The sequence below is a fragment of the Cloeon dipterum genome, chromosome 1, assembly GCF_949628265.1.
Source record: "Cloeon dipterum chromosome 1, ieCloDipt1.1, whole genome shotgun sequence".
Lineage (NCBI taxonomy): Eukaryota > Metazoa > Arthropoda > Insecta > Ephemeroptera > Baetidae > Cloeon > Cloeon dipterum.
In genome coordinates, this window is record NC_088786.1 from 9421658 (window position 1) to 9447312 (window position 25655).

Below are 25655 nucleotides of genomic sequence, written 5' to 3' on the forward strand. Positions count from 1 at the left end.
CATATTCTTAATTTACCGACAAGTCTGGGGACCACTATAGCTAATTAGAAGAAAGTTATTCTTTTCTTTTGTAGAACATCCGTCCTGCTCAGCACATCCCGTGTGGGCTATGAGCTCACCTGGTCCCAATAACATATCGCCCGAGTGGCCACAGAGGAGTTTGAGAATAATCTTGGCCATCTTTTCGCCTTTCCTCACCAGACATTTGTCCCTAAAGCCGTTGGAAAGGAGTGTAAACCAGCAAGTGGCGATGAGTCAGCGTCGGTGCGTTAAAATTAATTTTTTCTTTTACAAATAATGCTTTTAAAGTTAAGTCAATTTTCTATTATTTTTAGGATTTAAATAAACAAATTGTTTTTTGTAACCAAAAATTTAAGCAATATAACTCATATGCTAATTAAATTGTGTTCGTACCAAACGAAATTATAATGCGAGCAAATAATGAATAAACCCTTTGACAATAATGGTGTTCAAAATAATAAATTGCTTGTGTGAGACAATTCGAGGGATCACCGCAGCCTAACGAGACGCCGGAGTTATAAAACTTTTAGTTGGCAAGCGCGGGTCAGCTAGAAAAGAGTTTCGGCTGCTCTGTTTCTTGAACGTAATTTCCTGGCTGCCTATACCCCGACATCTAATTTTGGACTCCCCACGTTAGCGCTCAGAATTATTTGGGGAAGATTTTTCTTATCTTTTTTTTCTACCGTCATTCACGCTGCGCACTTCGAGCCGGCCGGCGCTTCAGTAGTTCTCTCAGTTCAGAAAACGAGTTGAAACAAGGGACTCGTGCCGCGCGCATTTCCGTTCCGTGTGAAAAGTAAAAGCGAAGGAAGGAATAACCATGAGGGAAATTCTTCACCTGCAGGCTGGACAGTGCGGCAACCAGATCGGCTGCAAGGTAAAGTGTTGAGAAACCCCCTGAAATCCGGTTTATTGAAACAGCATGTCGTCGGGCGCTTGTCTGCCGATTAAAATCCGACCAGGCTGTGATTATTGATTTATATATTCGAGTCTCCTTTGATCATTGATTTTTAGTTGTCTAATCTTGTAATTTCCAGTTCTGGGAAATTATTTCTGACGAGCACGGAATCGACCCTGTCGGACAGTATCACGGCAACAGTGACCTGCAGCTGGACCGCATCAACGTCTACTACAACGAGGCGTCCAGTGAGCAAATATAAACTTTTTGGCAAGTGACAAACGTTATATTCGTCTATGTTTAGATGGCAATTACGTGCCTAGAGCCGTATTGGTCGACTTGGAGCCCGGCACCATGGACTCGGCCCGAAGCGGACCATTTGGCACCATTTTCAGACCGGATAATTTCGTCTTCGGGCAGTCTGGAGCAGGTAAAAACCTTTGTCTGTTTAGTTTTACAAATTAATTAATTTAAAATAATTTGATCTCAGGCAATAACTGGGCCAAAGGGCACTACACCGAAGGTGCTGAACTGATCGACCAAGTGATGGACGTGACTAGGAGGGAGGCTGAAGGCTGCGATTGTCTGCAAGGTAAATCGAAATTGCGTGCATGTGCAAAGCAGTGTCGCCGTCACCGCATTGCGTCAAACAAACAAGATAACATGGATTTTTCCTTATCTCACTAAAAAAAACGGTCTTACAGGAGATAAAGGTTTGGGTGGCGTCCACTTAAAAGTTTATTACTCATTGCTAAAAATTATGAGACTCGTCACCACATTTCATTGAGCGTTTATTATCTAAATTTTCTCTTACTGATATATGAAATTATAACGCTTTAAATTTAAACAAAAATGTAACTTCCAATGCAAATATCGAAATTTCCCTAGAAATTTTTATTTGCTGCAAGTCAATAAAGATCGTTATTTATTTATTTGTTTTTCAAATATTAAATTATTTGTTTTCAATATTTAATTTAATCACAATCAACGCTTGCTTATTTCCTATCCTAGTTTTTTCTAACAATAAGTATCAATTCTCATGCAGTGCTTGTGATACATCTAGCGCCTAAAAATGCAGCAACCTGTTTGATATAATATAGTAATGTACCGAGCGGAGCAGACGTGATTCGCTGCAGCACTGCTGCTCCGCCAGTTGCCTAACTCTCGGGCGTTATGCGCTCGCTGTTTTGGTGCACGTGCACTCCCTATTCATTTTACTCGCGTTGTTAAGAAAGATAAATGAACGGATAAATCTGTGAGATTGATTAAGAAACATAATTATTACCATGCGCTAATCAACGCGAGCCGACGGCTTATTCTAATTTAATTAATTTCACTATTAAAAGAAATTGTTCAATTTTTCAAAATGAATTCACCATCGGAAATAATTAAATAAACCAATCAATTTCTAAGGAAGTGTATTATTTAGGAATTTAACTCTTGCAAATTTAATAAAAAAAATGACTCAAAAGCTTGACGATCGCCGTAAACGCGATAAAATTTTACATTTTAAATTATTTTTAGGGTTTCAACTAACCCACTCTCTTGGCGGCGGCACTGGAAGTGGTCTTGGCACACTCCTTCTCGCCAAAATCAGAGAAGAATATCCCGACAGAATTATGAAAACCTACAGTGTAATTCCATCGCCAAAGGCAAGAAGAAAATTAAAATAAAAAAATCCACGACCTTCTAATAAACAGTCCTTGTGCAGGTGTCCGAAACAGTAGTTGAGCCCTACAACGCCACCCTCTCTGTGCACCAGTTGACAGAAAACACAGACGAGACCTTCTGTATTGACAACGAAGCCTTGTACGACATTTGCTTCAGGACGCTGAAGCTGACATCCCCCACCTACGGTGACCTGAATCACCTAGTTTCTGTAAGACGAGAAATAAAATTTCGTTTCCAAACGTTCAAAAATTTTATAAATTCATTAACTTTCTAGATCACAATGTCTGGTGTGACCACGTGTCTTAGGTTCCCAGGTCAGCTGAACGCTGACCTGAGAAAGCTGGCGGTCAACATGGTTCCTTTCCCAAGACTGCACTTCTTCATGCCAGGTTTCGCGCCTCTGACCGCCAGGGTATCTCAGGGATACAGAGCCCTTACTGTGGCCGAGCTGACAACTCAGGTGAGAGAGAGATAAAGAATTAATTCCTCTAAAATAACCACGTTTAATTTTTTCAGATGTTCGACGCCAAGAATATGATGGCAGCGTGCGACCCTCGCCATGGAAGGTACCTCACCGTTGCCACGATTTTCAGGGGCAAAATGTCAATGAAGGAAGTCGACGAACAAATGCTGCAGATGCAGAGCAAAAATTCCGCGTGAGTAGAAAATTCGATTTTACAAATTAACCAGCCGCGAATAAAAAAAAACTATTTTGCAGCTACTTCGTCGAATGGATTCCGAGCAACGTGAAGGTGGCCGTGTGCGATATTCCACCGAGAGGACTGAAGATGTCTGCCACTTTCATTGGAAATACCACCGCCATCCAGGAAATCTTCAAGAGAATTTCGGAGCAGTTCACCGCCATGTTCCGCAGGAAGGCCTTCCTTCACTGGTACACCGGCGAGGGAATGGACGAGATGGAGTTCACAGAGGCTGAGAGCAACATGAACGATCTCGTCTCCGAGTACCAACAATACCAGGTAATGAGAAAAAGTTGCTAACAATTTTGGCACAGCGCACTCACGAAGGAAATTTTTTTAGGAGGTTGGTGCCTACGAGGAGAATGAGTTTGATGAAGAAGAGGAGCAGGTTGCTCAAGAGGCCGAATAAGATTGTCGATTTTGGATTTTATAATATTTTGAAGAAATTGAAACTAATAAAAATTAATAATTATATTTATATTTTAAGCCATATACTGACATCTTTTCATTGAGATATTTATTCCATTCATTTTAAATGTAATATATATTATACCAGAAAAGTTGTAGAAAATTTATGTATCTATGGAGAAGTACTTAATTTTTTTAAAAATATATGTTTTAATATATTATGGAGGTTTTCAGTGAAATTTTCTGATCATATTTTCAGCGATCATTCCAACTAATGCTATAGTTAAATCGACTACAAGAGGCTATCAAAATTTTCAAATCTCATTGAATTCAAAACATTTCCATTTCGGTCTGCGGCCCTTGAATTATTCATTCAGCACCTCGTTTGTGTTATGTGTTATAATAGTACACACAATTGCTTCCAGATAATTTTTTTTCTGCTTAAAATTAATTAATGATTACACTATAGCTGAAATCCCACGAGAGCGGAGGTCAGCGAAAGACTGGAGGTACTCTCTGGCAGCAGGAGATTCATAAGACTCCGGCGCAAGATGCAAGATAATAGTGGCCCCACCATTACAGACGAAAAAAAAAACAATAACTACATACGTACGATACTTAGATGTACATAATACATTTTTTAGACAATAATTTATCGAAATATAATATGTATTATAGAATTAGTATGTAGAACAAATGACTAGAATGTGTATTTTAGAATTTTTAGTCATCTCGAAATAAAACTAGTATTGTAACGGAAATAGTGCTTCCATATGTTCCATATCATATATTATACATTATCCTTTTTTTTTGCTCTTTTTATCCCTGTCCGAGGACCGGGAAGGGCGCGCACGTCCAATAAGTCTAACAAACATAAATATAATTATTCTAGCTATAACAGGGTTAAGCAAAACAACTATAATGGGGCATCATAATTGGATTCAACAAGATGTCTATAAACTTCTTTTTTCTATTTAATAATACATATGTACAGTTAAATAAAAACGGATTCCCATTATAATATTATTCCGTTTCGAAAATATTTTCAATTTGCTTATTCCATTTTAAATAATACGTACACTTTTTAAGATTTTCTGTGTAATTACCATCAGCCCCAGTAAAATAATCTTGTTTTCTCTTACTTATTGCGTTCTCTCATAGATGACAGGTTTATAAGTTTTAGAGTGGCGCGAAGATAATCGCAGTAGGGAGAAGAGGGGTTTCCCATCAAGGCCGAAGGCAGTCGCTAACAGGCAAGGCATGGACAAAACACACATGTTTTGGATAATCTTTGCCGCGCAAAATCTGATTGGTTGACTGGCTTTGGAGGTAGTAAGACAGTAAGGTTTTCTATTTTCCTTTAGCAAATTTTGTTATTTTACTCCAGATAAACGTTGCCGCGACTATCAATGTTTTTATTGCAAAATATTAATCTCGCACTTAATTTGTTGTATTGTTCTAACACGTATCTGAAACCTGTCACATCTTCCAGATGTGATTGCCGATAGACAATAATGGCAGCAGGACAATTATTTGACACTGTGGAAAAGCTGCAGTCCTGTCCCGTTCTCAAGAGGAAGGTAAACAACCAGATACATACATAATTACATAAAATAGTTCCGAGTGAATTTTCACATAAATCATAACTTACATTACGTTTTTCAAGGAACATCTGCGAAAAATTCGTGACTGGCTGGAAACCGATTCAAACCACATCAGTCTCGATGAGAAGAGCATTCAAACTGGCAGCTCTGTGACCTGGCAAAATCTTTTTCAACAGTGCCACGACGTTTATCAGGAGGTTTAGATTTGTATAGGATTTTTTGATTTAGCTGTTATAACCATATCGTTTATGAAAAGGCCTTGAATGATGTTGGTTGTAAGGAGTCTAATGTCAAAGCTGCCTTACGGGAAGAGGCCAGAAAGTTGGTGTCACTTGTCGGAGCATGTGCCAACCGAGGTTTGAGCGTTTTGATTACATAAAACGTATTTATCAAATTTGTCTCCAGACAAAGACTTGCCCTATCTGGACTTTGAAAAGGCCTGTCAAATGTGCATGGGCGCTGCCAGTAAGGAAACGACAAAAGAGTGCCGGGAAATGTATGTCAAGCTGCTGCACAATAAACTGGTTGCTCTCAATGGCTACAGAGTAAAATTTACAACAGACATCTGCATTGGTTAATATTTTAAAAAGTACCAGTGACTTCTTAATAGTTTTTCTTTTTTAGAAATCGTTGATTTCTGTGTGGGTTTATTTCCTAGCGCTGTAGCAATTCTAAAATGTGAATTGCTGCACATTTTGGAGATATGCATCATTCTTGGGTCAAAGCAAACCCTTGTAGCAGTTCATTTGAAGAACAAGTGAGTATTCAGCATCACATTCTGCAGTTGGCGATAAAACTTTATCTTCACCAGATTACAGTTTTTTGAAAACATCCTGGAGTACTCTGATGAATTTCCATCTAAACAAAACTTTGCTGAGCTAGCATTGAGGACAAATTTGGCACTGGCCTCTGAGGTAAATTAATTTTTATCAATATATTCATTTGAAAAAATCTTTGTTTTTAGTTGGCCTTGGAGTACAGATTTGCTCTTTGCAAAATTGGAGAAACCATTCTGCCTACTGGACTGAATTTGATTAAAAATGACATGGTAAACAGCTAGAAACTAAATTTTCACCCTTATCGCATAATAATATTTGTTTGCAGACTGTGTTTATAAAGTATTGCCTGCTGCAAATGGCGCTTCACCACCCAGGAGGCGCTGAGAAAGACTCCTCAAACTTCTTTGCTTCCGACTGGGAAATTTGGAACGATATTTTGGTTTCCATTTTCCACATGGTGCAAACTGAACTGAGGAATTTGTTCAAAACGGTTGTCAGAGGTCGCAATTCCAGGAACCAAGATGTTGAAGTCGGAAGTGACCTTCTAAACCTATCTGTTGAGGTTTACAAACAGGTTTGTTCCTGTTGTTAAGAATTAAATTTAACTAACGAGCGAAATCTCTAGATTTTTTCGCTGGATGATCAAGGCACTAATTTGCAAATGAACGTTACAATGACTGCAAGCACAAGCGCAGGGCCGTCAGCAAAGAAGATCAAGATTGAAGTGGGAATTCCAATGTTGATTGATCAACTAAAATCTGCTAAAAGAACTGAGGAAATTTCTGTGAGGTGTGTTCTGTCCAAATTTTCAATATTATTTAATGAACTTATAAAAATTCCATTTATAAAGGTTGAACGTCATTTCTTTTTATTTGAAAAAATATGGTTCAACTCTGTCGCAAGGCGACTACTTCAGTCTCCTGCGGTTTTTGTCTGAAACGCAAGCCCTGGGTAGAACAAATGCGGTCTTGAGGCAGCTCTGCAACTGTTGTAGATCATTGCTTGAGGGCTACCCTTTGCAGAAATTGGATGCTACAGAGGCTGAAGCTGTCAAATCCCTTTGGTTCAAAGTGTGGGACATGGCAATCAGGTATCACTTGATTAATATGTTTAATTCTTAAACATTAAATGATATTTAATAAACTTAACAAAGTAGCAATTTTGTAAATCAACCACAGGAAAATTTTGCCTAATTTACAGGCATAGTAATGGAAAAGCCTGCTAAATCTTGAATTGAGTAATGCATGTTCCTTTTTCACTTCTTTTGTATATGCGATATCAGTGAAATAAAGATAAATAATACATAAATTTAAAAAAAAGATCAAAGTACTGACTCTGGGAAAAAAATGAACAAGCTGTAATAAATGGAGAACTTTACGCGCGTAGTTTTCAAGTTTCCTTTAAGGTAAAATTGCCTTTTTGTATTGATTGTTAGTTAGTTTCACTAAAATTAATGCAATACCTGAAACTTAAATATTTTTTTTTTAATTTTGGACTTTGAATTATTAATTATAATTGAGTAATATCCACAAATTTATTTAACCAACTGATATGATATTGGTCTGAAATCCAACATATCTTGATCATTTTTTTATGCTAAGAATTATTTAGTGCACTGTTTAAAATTGAAATATCAGCACAAATTTCATTAAATTTTGCACAATTTTTTCTTACTCAATGCATTTCAACTCAGGTCTGCAGGGCTCAATCAGTGTATCGAAGGGAGCAACGACTTGCTGCAAGCACTCCTCAGAAGTAATTTCGCAAGCGAACTCAACACCTCCAGCCTCTTAGGACTGTACACCAGAAATACCATCCATCTCAACTGTCACAGTCTTAGGACATTGGTAACACTGACAACCAATTGCTTCATCCCTGACCTGTAAGGAAATCGATAAAGTAGTACTCGTTTGACACTAAAATATTTAATTGTCAACAGGCTGAAAAGCATCAATGAAGTTGCGAACTGCTCCAGTCAAAACCTTGGAGGAGAATCTCAAAATTGGAAGCTGGTGCTGGCATGGCTGTTGCCCAGCAAGGAGGATGAGGACGAACGCAGTATGCGAGCGTACACAAAACTTCCACCTCAGTTGCTTGCAGAGGCTCTGATCAGATGCATGTGCAAGAATCGAATTACTCTGAAAACTTCAAGTCAGCTTGATATCAGTGACATAAATGCCTCAAGCTTCCAAAATATCCACAATGCGTACAACCCTGCGAGTGGTGTCAAAATGGAAATGTCCGAAAAAGAGACAATCTTTGTTCCAAGGCCTCAGTTTTTCGAATCTGGTCCAGCAATCGTAACAACTATGCTGTCCAAACGCTTCAAAGAAGTGTCGTCTGAGATGAAGAGAGATGAATCAACGCAGCTGACCGTGGACCCTTCTCAAGAGCAGTTTGTTCAAAGTGTTCATCAAGCTATGATCAGCTGTGCCGTTTTGACGCACCTTTTAAATGCCGACCTGCTCGACGTGGAAGAGTTTCCTGAATTTCCTACTGTACATGAAATCAAGCGACTGCTGAACTACAATATTCCATCAAGCTTTGAAAGGCTGATGGAAGTGAAGAAAAACGAGCCGCCACTTGAGCAGATTATCGTCTTGGTAAAGCTGTACTCGGAAGATAACCACAAGCTTGTTGCCGATCTGATTCGAGAAAGCACGCCGGATTACTTCCTCCATAAGCTATTCAGTCAGTGCAACTTCAAAGTGACCAAACGCATCGCCGTGGAGCACTTCTCAGAAATCCACTCGCACGTGGAAAGCACCACAAATTACTGTCCATACCCCATCACTGGCACGCTGACGAGGCCTGAAGAAACAATGGTTGTGTTCACCAAAGTGTTCGCCTCTTTCTGCTTCCACTCCAAAATTGATTATACAAATCGGATCGAGGGATTCAGCCTGAACATCCTGAACATGTGCTACGAGCTTAAGCAAAATAGCAGGTCGCTGGCCAACATGCAAAGGATTTTACTAACGCTGAAGATAGCGAGTCAGGTGGCCAGCAATCTGAACGAGGAGCACGCCAACTACATCATGGAGTGCCTGAGAGAGCTCACAATTATGCATCGCAACTACGCTGACATCGTCATCCCCATTCTGGACATCCTGGAGGACATGCTGGAATACCTGAACAGAACGGATGGCAAAACGCACCGCAGTTTTGCACAGTCCATCGTGAAAGGGTTCAAGTTGCTTGTAGAAAAGAAGAAGACGTTTGGCCGGTTGGTGCGACTGAAGTTGATTCAGTGCATCAAGAAGTGGATCAGCCTGGACCCTACGCAAACCTGGGCCAAGTTGAAAGACGAGCCTGTGGCGCTTGCTATGCTGGACTTTGTTAAAGATGAGTTACATGAAGTGAGGATGTCCACTATCTCGCATTTGCAAGAAATCTTCAGTCCAGACGCACCAGATTGGTCTGCGCACCAGGTCTTGGAGTGGAGAGCGACAGTATTTAGCAAACTGAGCACCCTGATCAACGAGTTATTCAACGCACTAGACAGCAGCTTGGTGAAAGAAGATGAGCTGAGAAACCTTGGAATCAGCGGCTTGAACTGCTTGGGAGTTGCAGTGGCCCACTGTCCAGAGCAGAGAAATGCGGCTATATACTCTTTGTTTGAGCTGATAAAGTTGCAACATATCAATCCCGATCTGGTCCAGAAGACGGTCAACACTCTTAGTAAGTAATTCACACAGCTGACAAAAAATGCTGAGTTAAAAAAGTTTATTTTGTTATCAAGTTATCAAGCAATGCTAAAAATTACTAGCATGGAGAGCATAACATATGTTTCTTAATGTAAAGGATTTACAACCATCCTACAGAGCTTAAAATCAAATGAAATTTATTTGTTACACAGCTGTCATTTTAATTTCAGCTGTGTGATCAAGTTTATGAATGGCTTTTGTGCCGTATATATGCTCTGATTGGCTTGTTTATTTCTTTTTTAATTTTTTGTATCACTATATAATGTGATAAATTATTTAATTCATTTATTTTCAGACGACAGCTTGAGCATATCTGAAGGTGGCAACGTTTTGGAGCCTTGTCTGGCTTCCATCCTATTGAGGTGGTCCTCTAATTATGACGTGCTAGATTTTCCATCCTTCCTATTTGGCTTTTCGTCCATTGGAGAGTTTGCAGAGAGCCATCAAGAGAGAATCGTGACCACCCTAGTCGTGTTGAAAGATAAGAAGAATCTCAAAGCGCTGGCCAGGTTGCTTTCCAAGCCTGAAAAAGACATTGTCAAAGAGAGCAAAGTGCTGCTTTTGTTCACTTGCTTGCCCTACATAGCGCTGAAAGATAGTTTGAGTCAAGATGTGCTCATCAAACTTGAGAATTGCTTCACGGTCCTGAGGGAGTGCTTCAATGAAGAAGAGATGGACACCATCCTTGGTGATGAGTTTGCAGAGATTATATTCAACTTGTTTACGTCGATTTCAGACACACGCTATTGGGAAAGACAACTTGGCGTGTCGTTTGTTGACTTGCCCTCTACCGATGAGTTATCTGTAGACCACAATACTTTCAAAGAAGTCATGCATTGGATCCAGCAAAAGCTTCCGGACTCTAGCATTCCTGTTATGGCTTTCGTGGCGCGTAATCACCCCAGCCACTGCCAGAGCATTATGCAGAGATTGGCGAGACGAGTGTTTAAAGCGCCAACCAAGGAGGACCGTCTGCTGCGTTTCCTTCAGTACAGCTCTTTGGTTCTTGAGATGTGCAGTTTTGTTAGCAGTGGTCTGCTGGGTAAAACTTCTGCCTTCTTCGTCAGAGATGTGGCTCACGTCCTTTTGAACGTGATCGACGAGAGCACCAACGCAAAGCACGTCTCTCTGTCTGCAGCTGCCTGCCACTGCCTGCGAGCTCTCTGCGTGGAATGCTGCACGAGCCATTCAGATCTCCTCAAATGCCAGCTTCCCACAATCGTCAACGCCCTGGTGAAAGTCGTGAAGAAAACCCAAAAGCGACCTGTCGCTGCCAGAGCACTCGATATTATGGAGTATCTGGTTATTGAACAAGGCTCCCTTTTGAAAGAAGCCATATGGAGATTGGAACAATTCCCACAACTCCCAGAATTTGATAAAATTCAAGCAGCTTACGAACAAATCCTTACACTCTATGTAGATGATCACCTGGAAAGTGCAATCAAAAGTTTCCTTGCAGCCGGAGAGGCCGCCAATGAGAACAGAGTGGAGGGCCTGCAATTGCTTTGTACCAAATTGTCAACTGAGAAAACGCAGCTGCAAATCCTGTATGACGAATTGAAGGTGACGAGCAACGCTTCGAATAGCACGCTGCTCGTCCTTGTGCGCTCCCTTGTTAAATTGATCAGCAATCACGATAAGGAAATTGCTCTCTACGCGGCAGCGTGCCTCGGAGAACTAGGACCAGGGCAGCTGATGTCTATTGTGCTGGCGGACCAAAATAGATGGAAACATAGTCAGAAGCCTTTGGTAAGGACAAGAACATTCTGCGTGTCATTTACTGAAGATAATTTCCAAATTTAAATTTAGCAATCAGCCCTTAGAGGCAATTTTACTGATAAATGTGAAATTATAAACTTGAAAACTTCCCTACAAATATAAAAATAATGCTCAAACCTGTATAATAAATTAGGTTTGTCCAATATTACACACTGAAAATTAATATTAAACACTTATAATAATTTTCCTTTTTTAATTATATGAAGGAATACAATTTTGGGTAAATTTGAGTTAAAAATTTATGAGTGTAAATTATAATAGGGCCAGTGATTTTACGTTTAAACAGTTTTTTTTATAATAATTTGATTTCAAAATATTCAAATATAAAAAAAATCACATTTTTCTTGAAACATTTTTATATTATTTAGATTTAAGTGAGCAGTACACTTCAACGGGTTGCTTCAAAACATATTTTTCATATCTGAGACTTAAATAAAAGTGAAGACCAATTAATTTTCACCCTTAATTTGATTTTATCTTTTCAGATTCTGCTATACCAGCGAAAATTGGAGCTTCTTCTGAAGTGCATTGTTGATCCTGACATTGACGTGTGTTGCCATGCGTCCGAGCTGTTGCACTTAGTCTTGCAAAGCCCCACAGGAAAAAGTGCCTTGGAGCTCCTCTCCCAGCCGGACTATCTGTTCCCCTTCCAGTCGGATAGCCAGGAGGACAAAACTCCTTTGCAGATCAATGACGTGAAATTCCTCTCAACACTGGATGACGTTGAAATTTGGTGCCCGTCCGCTCCTTGTTCACACTCCCAATGGATTGTCAATCTGACCAGCAGCGTCCTGCTCTCATTCTCGTTCAGCAGAAAATACACCAGACTTCTCCAGCAACTGTGTAAGGCTAAAGAACAGTTTGCCGATGCCTTGCTACCTCCACTCCTCTTGTTGGTTCTGGTCAACGACAAAGAGTGCGGCGACTTGGTCGTCATTCAGCTGAATGAATTTTTCGCGCAGCACTTCATGAATCGAGACATGAATCCAAAGAACTTTGCCAGACACATCATGGGAAACAAGAGCTCCATTAAATGCATGCTGGATGTTGTTCAGTTTCTCCGAGAGAATTCTGTGGCTGGAAAACTGTCCGAATTGAACTATCTCCACGTTTCGCAAGCTGCCAACTACTGCTCGGCATTTTTCTCCTGCATTTACTATGGCGAGTTGTGGGGACTGGAAAAGAAGATCGCTCGTAACGGAAAGCTGCGCTCCATCGAGGAAGTTTGCGACGGCTCACCGGACGGAAAAGCACTGCACGCGAACCTTGTGCAGACTTACACCAGCATCGCTGATCCGGATGCAATTTATGGGTGTGGAATGTCGCGTTTGCTGGACAGAGACTCGCAGATCCACTACTACGAGCACTGCAAAAGATGGGACAAGGTGCTGCTGCTGAATGATTTGAGCTCGACTAACAGAAACGCCGCTGGCATGCTTCAAGGAATGATGCCTGCCTTGCATCACCTGGGACTGCAAAATCTGCTCAAGACCAACTTGGACCTGCAGGACAGACCGAAGATGAGGGCCGCGCAGCTGGAGTGTTGTTGGCGGCTTGGAAATTGGGAGCAGCCAACTCCTTTGGACCTGGGCCAGCTGGAAGACGTGCCGTTCGAGATCGCCCAGTATTCAGCACTCAAGTCACTAGTCATTTGCGATTTCGACGGCGTCAAGGAGAGCATCTCGCTGGGAAAGGGAGCCGTCATCAGGAAACTTCAGCAGTCCAACCTGGAGAGCACTCAGAACATTTACGGAGCCATGTCCCAGTTGCAGATGTTGCAGGAGATCGAGGATGCGCTGGACAGCAGACTGGCCGTGAAAACCATGGATGGCGTTCTTCAGAAGTGGGAAATGCAGGACAAGAAATCCAATTACCGCTTTGAACACTACGAACCAGTTCTTTCCCAGCGGTTGTGTCTGATGAAGACCCTTCTCCAACTGGATTTCAACGCGGGGCATTCCAGCATGGACGAAAACAGCATCTCAAGAGCCACTGCCGAGTTGCTGCTGAAACTTTCAGTAACTGCGAGAGCTGAGAAGTGTTTCCACGTCTCTGAAAGGGCGTTGCTGGAAATGTCTGAAATGAATAGCATTTGCGAGGTAATTCACTTTAATTTGCTCCTCACAACATGATTGTCTTTTTTTACCAAAAGGATTTGAGATGCAGACATCTCTTGGAAAAGGCCAATAATTTCTGGGACCAAGGTGATGCCATTTTCGCCAAGCAAATTTTGATCCAGCTCCTCAGCAAATTAAAAACTCTTAGCAAAGAAAAAAACCAATTCAACTCATCAGCTCTGAAGACCACTTATGCACTTGCATTGAAAACCTTCGGAAATTGGCTTGTGGAAACAGGGTAAGGTTTTAATTATTAATTGTTTTTAACATTCCACGCTTAATCGTTTATTAAATCTGTAGGTCTGAAAATCCTCGCGTCATTATTGACGAGTACCTGAGCGCCGCTGTAAAAATCTTTGAGGAAGACGGTGGCCAACTGATGCCAGTATCAGAAAAAGTGAGTGCTTTCAGAACTTTGGCCAATTTCGCAGATATCGAGTACCAACGCGTAGTCAAGTACATGAACTCGCCTCATTTTAAGTCCAAAGTTGAGCACATGAACAAGTCGGCCATGTCGGTTGCCGCTTTGGGAAATGCCAAGAACACCGGCGACAAGGACTTCAAGATTGCTGTGAAGGTGAACGAGGTGCAGAGCAACAATGACAAAAACGAAATCGACGCAACGGATGCTGAGCGAAAGGAGTTTTTGAAACTGGCCATGGACTACTACATCAAGTGCTTAGCCCTCGGCGACGAAAGAATCTCTACCGTGTTCAGGGTCATCAACCTGTGGCTGGAAAACAAAGATGAGGTGTCGGAAAAACTGGATTTCTCCAAAGTTCCTAGCTACAAATTCATTCCACTTGTTCCTCAACTCACTCCACACCTCAAGCCAAGCAGTGACAACTTCCAGCGCAAGATCGGCGCCCTGATCATGAGGTTGGCCGAGGAGCACGCGCACCACACGCTGCCCAACATCCTAGCACTCAAGTTCGCGAGCCTCGACCACCAGTTTGACGACAGCGTCAAGCAGTCCCCGAACGAGAGCAGATCCGTGGAAGCCGACAGCCTGATCAAGAAACTGAAGACCAAACCTAAGCTGCAGCAAATCATCAAGCAGCTTGAGGCCGTGACCAACGCCGTCGTCGAGTTGGCCTACTTTTCCAAAGAAGAGTGGCGCCAGATGACCGCCAACAAAATCCCTAAGGAGCTCAAGATCACGAAAATTCAGACATTCGACAAAATCCAGGTGGCCACCTGTAGCTTACCCGTACAGAAGAGTGGAAACTACAAACCCTGCGGGATTCTCAGGTATGAAATGCAGTTCCAGCTAGTCGGAGGAATCCACGCCCCGAAGAAAATCATGTGTCTCTCGATGGACGGCTCCAAACACGTCCAACTCTGTAAAGGCCTGGACGACCTGCACCTGGACGCCGTCATGCAGCAGGTGTTCACCATCATGAACGACATGTTCTTACGGAATCCAAACACCAGCAGCCGCAAGCTGTCCGTTAGAACGTACAACGTTTGTCCGCTGTCCCAGAGGAGCGGTCTGATCGAGTGGTGCAAAAATACGATTCCGATCGGCAGCTACTTGACGGAAGCTCACCCCCGTTACAATAAGGACGACGCACCGCCGATCGAATGCAGGAAGAATATGAGCCAGTGCGAGGGAAATTTGCAGAACAGAGCCAGGAGGCTGAGAGTCTACGAGGAAATCTGCTCAAAAATCAGACCTGTCTTTTTCAACTTCTTTTTGGAGCGATTCCTTCTGCCGGCTGTTTGGTTCGAGAAGAGGCTGGCTTACACAAGGAGGTATTAACAAAACTTAGTCGATTGATTAATATGTAAAGGAGATTTGGGTTAATCACAGCAAAAATGGGGAAAATTGAGGTAATTCTTTCCTGTTGAGAGCAACACTTGTTGAATAATATTGTGGGGTCGAGGAGCCGTGACAGAAACGCGTCTTTTGGTAACGTAATTACTCATCTTTTATTAAATTCTCGTGGTTTGTAGTATCAGTATAGTTAAGACTGTGAATTAACATGCGTAATTAAAATCATATTTACAATAAATAATTTGAACATGAAAATATCAATTTTGGACATTTACAATTATTGTAAAGTTTGATAAATTCTTACCCCGTATGTAGTGCGGGTCTGACTAGTATGAGATCTAAGTTTCTAGAATGTTTAGATAACATATTGTTGCGTCTGGAGTCGTGCGAGGCTAAAAATGCAGTAAGGGTGCGTTTCACCTTTGCCCTGCCACCTGGCGATACAGGTTAAAATGCAAACTAGTTGTTAGGACAGTAGTGGCGAGAAGGCGCCACAATATTAAATCTTGTATATTGGATAAAATATTTTGAAACCGCTGGAATTATAATTATCAAAGGAAAAAGTTAAAAAATTAATTTTCAAATTTTCTTTCTAATAATTCGGTTTATAGAGGATCTGCAGCTACTCAACATGCAAATCAAGTACTTTTAAAATCCAAGTCTAAATTATTCATTGAATTAAATGTATAGAAATTAAATTTCAAATATTTCCATGTTACTAAAACTAGCACCAGAAGGCTTGATTATATTAATTTAATATTCCAACTTTTAATATTATTAGGCTAACTAACATAAGCACTATTTTCAAATTTCAGCGTAGCTACGTCGTCAATGATTGGATATATTCTCGGCCTGGGGGACCGGCACGTTCAAAACATTCTGGTGGACACAACAACTGCTGAGGTCATCCATATCGACTTTGGAATCGCTTTTGAGCAAGCTTTGGTGCTGAGGATTCCAGAACTAGTCCCATTCCGTCTTTCAAGAGACATCGAGTCCGGCTTTGGAATTTCTGGCACTGCGGGAGTTTTCCAGAAGTAACCTGCCTTTTTACCTGTTTAGAATGATTATTTAATTAAACATTACGTAGATCGTGCGAGGCAGCCATGCAGGTGCTGAGGGACAACCAGAAGACGATCCTGACCATTTTACAAGTGCTTCTGTTTAACCCTATGTACGTGTGGACCATTTCACTGTCCCAGAATCAGAACGATCGCAGTGGCATGAAAGGAGAAAGAATGGATCGTAAGATTTGAAAATAATACAAATGGGCATTTTTAGTCTAATTTCTTTCACATCAGGATCGGCTGACAAAGCCAACGAGCTGGCCGAGCGGGCACTTTTGAGACTGCAGCAAAAGCTGATGGGCACCGAAGAGGGAATGGCTAATAGCGTCGAGGGCCAGGTCAGCAGACTGATTCAAACCGCGAGAGACCCTCAAAATTTGGGTCTCATGTTCTGTGGTTGGCAACCCTATCTTTAGGTATACTGACACTCACCTTGTGGTATTACATCGCCATTTTTTTTATAAGAAACTGAACTCAAATAACACGCACCAAGTGCATTCCTGACTTAAGTTTTTTATTTTAATTTGTGTAAATAAATATGTCGTGGACCTTTTTAAGTAAATTGTTTCATAAATGCACAGCTTTGTGTTGCTCCCCAGAGAGCGTTAATTTAGGAAATTATTGAAGTTTGCCTTCCGAAAACTTCCTTAGGCCCTCCTCAATAACACTTGAGTCTACCCCTTTATCCACCAAAATGGAGCAAACCCCTATGGACACCAAGTCCCTGATATTTCTGTACTCGTCGTCGAAGAAGAGCATTTCACTGTAGTCCAACCCAGAGTTCTTCTTAATCCTGAGAAATACATATTAAGAAAAAAATGACTGATTTCACGCCACTCCCTATAATATTACTTGCTGAAATGGGTCTTCTTGCACCCTGGGTAGATTTCTTTGTATGAGAAGTACTTGTTCCAGTCGAACAGTTTAAGCAACTGTTCAGCGCCCTTGATCTCGCCAGTCCTAGAGGCAACACCTACTTTGTAGCCCTCCGAAACCAGTCTCTCCAGGATTGCTGGAATATCAGCAAAGTGCTCAATTTCTTGTTTCCTCTGATCGACAACTTTTCCATTGCTGTTATATAATAAATTGGTCACTTAACCTTGGCAAGGTGATTTGAGCTTTTTAATTACACTTACGGTAGTTTTGTAAATGGGGGGTCCACGTTTGTGTCCACATAGAAGGGCCAAAGAGTCCAGTCTAGAAACGAAACCATTAATTTGGGCACGGTCACATCACATTAACTTTTGACATACAGGCTAAGCCATAATCAAATTTATATTACCTAGATCAAATACAATCAGCTTTGGTTTGCGAACACTCATTTTGAAAAGACTCTTTGTTAGCCACAAAATACTGCGTGATTTAGATTATTTCTCGGCTTTAATTTTGATGTTATCTAGAAAACAATAAGAATTTATAGCTCTTCCTCCAAAGTTTGTCAGTGTTCAAAATTAAGACCACAGCATGCCGATTCCCTAATCCAATAAGAATTGTTGCTCCGCCTCTTGCGACTTTGGTGGGAAATTTCAAAACTCATTCAGATCATTCAAATAATTTTCTTAACATCCAAAAGAGTTAATAATTTTAGACAGGAAAATAATTTATTAAACTTGCCAAACTGTAGTTATACTGACACTCACCTTGTGGTATTACAAATCGCCATTTTTTTTAAGAAACTGAACTCAAATAACACGCACCAAGTGCATTGCTGACTAAAGCATTTTATTTTAATATTTGTCAATAAATATGTTGTGGTCCTTTTTAAGTAAATTGTTTCATAAATACACAGCATTGTGTTGCTTCTCAGAGAGCATTAATTAGGAAATTATTGAAGTTTGCCTTCCGAAAACTTCCTTAGGCCCTCCTCAATAACACTTGAGTCCACCCCTTCATCCACCAATATGGAGCAAACCCCTATGGACACCAAGTCCCTGATGTTTCTATACTCGTCGTCGAAGAAGAGCATTTCACTGTAGTCCAACCCAGAGTTCTTCTTAAACCTGAGAAATACATATTTAGAAAAAAATGACTAATTTCACGCCACTCCCTATAATATTACTTGCTGAAATGGGTCTTCTTGCACCCTGGGTAGATTTCTTTGTATGAGAAGTACTTGTTCCAGTCGAACAGTTTAAGCAACTGTTCAGCGCCCTTGATCTCGCCAGTCCTAGAGGCAACACCTACTTTGTAGCCCTCCGAAACCAGTCTCTCCAGGATTGCTGGAATTTCAGCGAAGTGCTCGATTTCTCGTTTCCTCTGATCGACAACTTTTCCATTGCTGTTATTTAATAAATTGGTCACTTAACCTTGGCAAGACGATTTGAGCTTTTTAATTACACTTACGGTAGTTTTGTAAATGGGGGGTCCACGTTTGTGTCCACATGGAAGGGCCAAAGAGTCCAGTCTAGAAACGAAACCATAAATTTAGGCACGGTCACATCACATAATTTGACATACAGACTAACAAGCCATATAATCAAATTTGTATTAGATACCTAGATCAAATACAATCAGCTTTGGTTTGCGAACACTCATTTTGGAAAGACTCTTTGTTAGCCACAAAATACTGCGCGATTTAGATTATTTCTCGGCCTAAATTTTGATGTTATCTAGAAAACAGTAAGAATTTATAGCTCCTCCAGCTCCTCTAAAATTTGTCTGTGTTCAAAAATAGCAAAAATAAGAGCACTGCTGCATGCCGATTCCCTAATCCAATAAGAATTGTTGCTCCGCCTCTTGCAACTGTTTGGTGGGAAATTTCAAAACTTGTTCAGATCATTCAAAAAATAATGTTCTCAACATCCAAAAAAGCAATAATTATATACTGGAAAATAATTTATTAAATTTGCAAAACTGACAGTATTCGGTATATAACTGACCAACTGAATGACCCTGACCTTTTTCAATACAGTTTGCCTTCGGCGAATTTTTTTAAACCTTCCTCCACATCCTTTTTACCAAATCCTCGCTTCACTAGCACAGACGTAACACCAATTGAAACACTGTCTTTTATATTTAAATAGTAGTCATCATCAAAGAAGAGCATTTCACTGTACTTGCAGCCAGATTTTTCTTTCAGCCTTTAATACATAAAAATAAAATTAGTCTCCTAAAACTCTCATGCAATTTAAAAACACCTACATATTGAAATGGGTTTTCTTGCAGCCTGGGTAGATTTCTTTGTATGAGAAATACTTGTCCCAGCCAAAGAGTTTGAGCAGTTGCTTCGCTCCTTCTACTTCATGCGTCCTGGAAGCTGCTGCAATCTCGTAGCCATCAGATGTGAGCTTCTCCAAAAGCGCCGGCACTTCAGGAAAATGTTTTATCTCTGATCCGTGTCGGTCAACAACTTTCCCACTGCGATAATTACAACAGAATATTAATAAATGAATGTTTCAATCCTAAACTGTAGTTAATTTGAATATGTATATACTTACGACTGCTTTTTGAAAGGGGGGTCTACGTCCATTTCAACGTGGAATGGCCACAAGGTCCAATCTGTTTGGAAAATATGTATAACAAAAAAATGCAATTTAGGTTTAAAGTAAAACAGAAAAATTCAGATAGTAAACCTAAATCAAGGACTATCAACTTAGGACGTCTGGTTGTCATTTTTGTGTTCTGCTTATTAACTAAGTTGCAGAGATGTTTAAGTTATTTGTTGTGATTCTGATCACTGGGCCTGCGGTAAGCGTCAGCTGGCGATAGGAGAGGGGGAACTTGTCAAATCAAATTTTAACGCTTTGTATTTCTTAGTCCATAATTTTGAGAATTTTATTGCAGGACCTTCAATTTGAAGCGAGTGAAATAAATTATTTGGACCACTATTTTCCTTGTTTTCCATCTTGAATGAAATTTTTTTTATAACATTTTAGAATATATTTATTGATTAATTATACCTTTTCAGCATCATTAATTTTAGCAGTACATGGTTTGGAAAAATTGACAGCATCATTTCCCCATTGAATTTTAAGGTTACAGTGAAAGTAAGGTTTCAATCATGTTACCGCGCCATACAAATTGTTACGTAATGGTAAAATGTTTACACAAAGGTTACAGCAATGAAATGAAATTGACTTGAATATTATTAAAAAAACAAAAATTGCACTCATATCGTATGACATACCGCTTAAAATTATAAGGATACATATTAATTGAATTCAGCAACTATTTACAGTTTTTAAAGGTTGTGTAAGAATAAAAGAAGATACCTCATTCCAATGCTAAATCTATTTTGTGAAAAACAGAAAAGATTGGTGAGAAGACTTTACAAAATCAGGCGGTGGTCTGAGACTCAATTTTGCGTGAGACAAAAATGGTATCAGCATACAGAGCTACAAGTTTCTTAGTGTTTGGAGAGCCTCTCGTCCACCTTGAAATTTGGGCTGCGAGGCTCAGTCAAGGGTCTCTCGGACGGCTTGATTTTCATCGGGGTTCCTTTGCGGACAGGGTGAGCATGGAATTCAGCCTCCTTGCGCATCTTCATTTCTTCCTTGCGCGCTTCCTCTTCTTTCATCAGCTCCAACTGAAGTTACATACATTTTAGATCAAGATTATTTGATAATTCCATTTTAAATTACCAGGCGTCTATGTTCCTCCTTGTCGCGGTCATGCGCACGAATGATTTCATCAAACTTGGCCCTCTCCACGGCCCTCTTCTCAGTATTCAGCGTCAAAGCTGCCACGGGAGCAACGTCCGTGATGATCCTATGCGGCAGCAACGGGTGGAACGGATCAATCTGGGTTACAATGGCTGGCTTAGCCTTGAACTGGGCGGCTTCCTGCAGCTTTTGCTGTTCCTCGGCCAACTGAAGCCAGCATTAATGAAGAGAAAATAAGATGTTATGTCACGTTTACCTTTTCATAGAACTTCTGCTGCTGCTTGGCGCCAAAAGTGTAGGTTGAGAGCTTGGGGGTGTGAGGGACAGTTGGTGGCAGCGTCTTCTTCTCTGGCAGAGTCGGGATCTGCCTGAAAGTCGGCTTCTTTCCAGCCTTGAATTCGCGGGCCTGCTTTTCCTCCTCAATTTGCTGTGGAGCAAATATTATGAAATACTTGTTTAAGAGAAATTTCAAATCAATACCTTATGCAAAAGTTCCTGACGCTTCTGAAGGATTTCCTTGCTTCTCTCCTCGAAACTGAATGGCTGCACCTGGGTAAGCTTGTGAGGAGTCATCTGCTTGACAATGGGCACGCCGCTGTGCCCGATTTTTTTCAAGTCCTGAAAATTTTGTAAGTTGTTAACAAAAAAATTTAAATGAGGAAATACTTTTACAAGTTGTAAACATAAAATATGGTATAAATACAAATTATGGGAGCTCCACAATAGGTTTTACTGCAATGAATTTTTACTATATTTAAGATTTGTCAAAGTCAACCACCCTGGCATCACCTGGAAGGTATGGTGTGGATTAGCATGACCGTAAAATTTGTAAAAATAAGACAATTAAATTAGCAGGGCACTCTAATTTTAAGAAAGACAGGTAAAAACCTGTACTTGCCAGAGTAAAAAATTGGAAAGTTCAAAAGAAAATGGATTTAAATTGACTGTTCTTATCAGGCTGAAACCAGCTGTGGTAGAAAAATGCATTCCTACCAAAGCATGATGTATATAGCAAAACAAGTCTTCTCTAAAAAATTAATTTAATGACCGATCCAAACTTTTGGGGTTTATTTTACTCTAATTCATAAAAGAATCTTTTAAATCATCAGCAAGGACCTATCACAATTTTAAATGCTGTGACTTACAATGCCATCCAATTTGGGCTTTTTGGGGTACTTGGCGTTCAACGCTAAGGCAGGAGTGTGGGGTTCCGTAAGAGGCAAATTCTTCTTCTCAGGGATGCCCTGTGGTGATTGCAGCATTCTGCGTGGAACTGGGTTTGCCTTGAACCGAAAGACTGGCTCTGGTGTTGGCTAAAACATTCAAACAATTAGTTACTGGCATTCAAAGCACTTGAAGCGTTTTACCATTTTACGCTTGCCCTCTGAGAGTTTGAATGGTGATGGCTTGGTGGCTGGAATTTTGGCAACAGCTAGGTCTCTCTGCACTGGCGGCAATAAAACTTGACGAGGCACAGGCTTGGCTTTGATCTGGTTCCTTGAATTTTGCAACCATTAATAAATTGTAAATTTCAGAATTTTTGTTAATTACTTTTTAATCTCCTCCAACTCCGCCTCTTCTTTGTCAGCGTGTGAGGGAATGTGTTCGTTTCGAACTCGAGTCTTTGACGTAAGGAATGGTGATTTTGGAATTGTGTTCGGCTTGGCGACCAGAGGACTGTGTGGCTTCTTAGGCTGGGGCTCTAGAAGCAATAGATGAAAATAAATGTCAAATTAATAGAAGGAAAATTCAAATGAAAATCAAGGCTGGAACCTGGAACACCCACATGTCTTGAAATACAGTGCATAAGTTTTTTTGTTTGCAAGTTTTTGGTGCAAACCAGCAAGTAGCGAGTAGGCGCCGGTGCGCCTCCCAGCCCATTGAGCAATTTGAGCATTTCGAGTCACTAAACTAACCACTTTTTGCCATATTATCTAACATTGGGTAGCCAGTATTAGATCTCCGTACTGCTCAAATACCTCCCATTGCTTTGACACTCCTGAGAATGCGAGCTGTGGTGGCTCTGACTCTCTCTGACTCTCTCCCCCACTTTGTGCTAGTGCGCCCTGTGCTCTTGTGACTTCTCACCCCCACTTAAGATGGTGCTGAAAACCTCCAGAAGTTTCCCCCATCTCAAAATGTACTTTAATTAACAACATTAATTAGCTGACTAATTGTGTCCTCAATTCATCGATATTACAATTTACAATAAACTCTGACAATAAAGGCAAACCCAATTTCACCCATATTAGTAATGCACAGCAATAAATATGATTCAAATAAAACTCCACTTCGCGACGCACTTTATGGCCAGCCGTTTTGGCCAGTCTCTGTTCACTCAGTCTAATAAAGCAAGAAGTAAGAAGTAAAGTTAAAAATCAGTAGTTGAGTGTTTTACTTCATACGACTACCGCTCCTACATTTTGTGGTGAAATTGGGTTTGCCTTTATTGTCAGAGTTTATTGTAAATTGTAATATCGATGAATTGAGGACACAATTAGTCAGCTAATTAATGTTGTTAATTAAAGTACATTTTGAGATGGGGGAAACTTCTGGAGGTTTTCAGCACCATCTTAAGTGGGGGTGAGAAGTCACAAGAGCACAGGGCGCACTAGCACAAAGTGGGGGAGAGAGTCAGAGAGAGTCAGAGCCACCACAGGAGTCACGGGCAGGTTATTTTTTCTATTCTCATTTTCGCACCATCATTATTATTTTTTGTCATTTTCATCGAGTTGCCAGTATTGCAAAATACAGATGGGAAGCATAAAAATCTGGTGAAATATAAATACCAAGGGACTCTTTTCAAATGACAAAAGTACGATTTTAGTGCAAAATCATGAGAAAGGATTTATGTGTATTCAAGCAGAAAATTAATAGAATACATCAGCAATGGCTCAACCCTATATAATTACTAAAAATTCCCGCTTTGAAGAAAGATACAATTTTGAAAACAAAATATCTTACTCTTATTTAACGGCACTGAATGGAAGCGATCAGGCGTGGCCCTGTGGAATTTCCGCACCAACTCAGCTGTGGCTTGGAACCTGGAACCTTTCTCTTCAGGCTTTGCCGCAGGTTTTGGTATAAAACTGTGTTGGGCAACAACAGGTGCATTGTGACGAATTCTGACAGGTTTGGGTTGCTGGACTTTGGCAGCTTCAGGTGCGACTGAGGGGTTGAAGGAGACTTTGGGAGGCAGTAAAACGACCGACCGGCCTCTGGGTATCACAGCAGCTTGCTTGGGCACTTCATTTTCGGCTCTTTCTTCAGGAGCTGATTCGTTTTCTTCATCAACATTCATTTCTTGTTCAACAGCACTTGGCTCAGCCTGATATTTCAATTTAAAATATATTAAATGTAAAATTAATAAAAATATAATATAATTATATACCGATTCAGTCTTTTCCTTGGAAGAAGCGCTAACACCATTATTTCCAATTGGTTTGGTGATACTTCTGCTTCTCAGAGAGAGGCCTGGACTTTTAATAACAACATCAAGTCTGGTTTCCATTTGATGAGTTTTGTTTGGAGTCATAATCTGGATTCCATCGTACTTTTGCACGATGACAGACCGCCCATTGTCCAGATAAGTGACTTGGGACTTCTTGGCAGACCTGCAAATAAAGTGGTATGACCATTTTTCTCTTAAAGAAAAAATAAATTTTTACCAAAGAGTAATGTCGCCCAGAGCAGGCCTTGAAGCACTCTGTTTTGCAGAAGGGGGGACGCTGGAGGATCGTTCCCTATGAGAAGGAGGAGTGCAGTTTTCTTTATTCTCCTGTTCTGGGGAAGCGACTTCTGACATTCGAATTTTAACGGGTGTTTTGGAAGGTACACTGGCGGCCCTCTTTGATTTAAGTACCTCGTGGTCTACATCTATTTACAGAAATATAATCGCGTTGAAAAACATACATAAATCAGTAAAATAATTGCAGTCAAAATGTATTATTACATATATATGATACATAATCAAGAATCAAATTAATTTAAGATTGCAATGACTATGAAAAAGCTACAGTTCTCGCAGACTTTACCGTTTACACGCATCAAATCTGTTGTCCCAATACTAATACATAACATAGAAAGTCGAAAACTGTAACTTGGCGAGAACTGTAACTTTTCCATTAATGAATGAGGTACATACATATATTATGTACATATTATCTACATGTTGTATACATTTTGCTTGCTGGAAAGTGAAAAATTCCATGCATCTGTAGTAAGCATGCAACATACCAAAACCCATCACATTCTATAATACATTACAGTATCCAAAGTTATTTTTACCAAAATAATTATCGATGCTCTCGGGAATGACATCGTTCTGGAAATCAAAGAACTGGGGAGCGTCGTAGTTAAACTGTTCTACCTCCATCGTTGATTTTAGTCACGAACTTAAAAATCAAAATATATGATCATGGAGCGGCTCGTCTTCAACGGCTGACTGTATAGTGTTTTAAAGGTAACGTTCTTGCACAACCGGCACAACCGTTAAAAATATACGATTGGATTCAAACAGTCAGGA

At 40.5% G+C, this 25655-nt stretch overlaps 5 protein-coding genes across 7 annotated transcripts; 2 read left to right on the plus strand and 3 right to left on the minus strand.

The window, feature by feature from the left end:
- Positions 1 to 698: 698 nt before the first annotated feature.
- Positions 699 to 3783, plus strand: LOC135934614 (tubulin beta chain-like). The gene is made up of 10 exons (XM_065476510.1): positions 699 to 898; positions 1059 to 1167; positions 1224 to 1349; positions 1410 to 1511; positions 2444 to 2571; positions 2631 to 2798; positions 2865 to 3050; positions 3107 to 3246; positions 3309 to 3570; positions 3632 to 3783. The coding sequence occupies exons 1-10, from the start codon at positions 842 to 844 to the stop codon at positions 3698 to 3700; spliced, it is 1347 nt and encodes a 448-aa protein (XP_065332582.1). The 5' UTR covers positions 699 to 841; the 3' UTR covers positions 3701 to 3783.
- Positions 3784 to 5012: 1229 nt separating this feature from the next.
- Positions 5013 to 17641, plus strand: tefu (Serine/threonine-protein kinase tefu). Its single transcript, XM_065476509.1, has 20 exons — positions 5013 to 5039; positions 5192 to 5279; positions 5366 to 5500; positions 5560 to 5659; positions 5709 to 5876; positions 5928 to 6060; positions 6115 to 6217; positions 6268 to 6351; positions 6408 to 6656; positions 6708 to 6871; positions 6933 to 7172; positions 7776 to 7964; positions 8022 to 9763; positions 10085 to 11538; positions 12054 to 13667; positions 13721 to 13923; positions 13986 to 15440; positions 16278 to 16499; positions 16553 to 16707; positions 16764 to 17641. Exons 2-20 carry the CDS (start codon positions 5214 to 5216, stop codon positions 16943 to 16945), a joined length of 8658 nt encoding a protein of 2885 aa, XP_065332581.1. The 5' UTR covers positions 5013 to 5039; positions 5192 to 5213; the 3' UTR covers positions 16946 to 17641.
- LOC135934618 (magnesium-dependent phosphatase 1-like) lies at positions 17023 to 17954 on the minus strand. Its single transcript, XM_065476515.1, has 4 exons — positions 17812 to 17954; positions 17666 to 17726; positions 17382 to 17600; positions 17023 to 17322 (listed from the first exon to the last, which is right to left on the minus strand). The coding sequence occupies exons 1-4, from the start codon at positions 17849 to 17851 to the stop codon at positions 17148 to 17150; spliced, it is 495 nt and encodes a 164-aa protein (XP_065332587.1). The 5' UTR covers positions 17852 to 17954; the 3' UTR covers positions 17023 to 17147.
- On the minus strand, positions 17847 to 20225 carry LOC135934615 (magnesium-dependent phosphatase 1-like). 3 transcript variants are annotated; one of them, XM_065476511.1, is made up of 5 exons: positions 20102 to 20225; positions 19967 to 20027; positions 19671 to 19886; positions 19427 to 19609; positions 17847 to 17925 (listed from the first exon to the last, which is right to left on the minus strand). In XM_065476511.1, the coding sequence occupies exons 1-4, from the start codon at positions 20139 to 20141 to the stop codon at positions 19432 to 19434; spliced, it is 495 nt and encodes a 164-aa protein (XP_065332583.1). In that variant the 5' UTR covers positions 20142 to 20225; the 3' UTR covers positions 17847 to 17925; positions 19427 to 19431. The 3 variants fall into 3 exon arrangements, with proteins under 3 accessions (XP_065332583.1, XP_065332586.1, XP_065332584.1); XM_065476514.1 differs by lacking the exons at positions 17847 to 17925; positions 19671 to 19886; positions 19967 to 20027; positions 20102 to 20225 and adding exons at positions 18231 to 18529; positions 18589 to 18807; positions 18873 to 18933; positions 19025 to 19138 and having other exon boundaries at positions 19427 to 19542; XM_065476512.1 differs by lacking the exon at positions 17847 to 17925 and adding an exon at positions 18873 to 18933.
- Positions 20226 to 20741: 516 nt separating this feature from the next.
- LOC135935552 (targeting protein for Xklp2 homolog) lies at positions 20742 to 25612 on the minus strand. Its single transcript, XM_065477979.1, has 11 exons — positions 25418 to 25612; positions 24799 to 25006; positions 24522 to 24744; positions 24095 to 24458; positions 22682 to 22832; positions 22498 to 22627; positions 22276 to 22443; positions 21611 to 21748; positions 21387 to 21557; positions 21110 to 21337; positions 20742 to 21054 (listed from the first exon to the last, which is right to left on the minus strand). The coding sequence occupies exons 1-11, from the start codon at positions 25503 to 25505 to the stop codon at positions 20875 to 20877; spliced, it is 2049 nt and encodes a 682-aa protein (XP_065334051.1). The 5' UTR covers positions 25506 to 25612; the 3' UTR covers positions 20742 to 20874.
- Between the last annotated feature and the right edge of the window lie 43 nt (positions 25613 to 25655).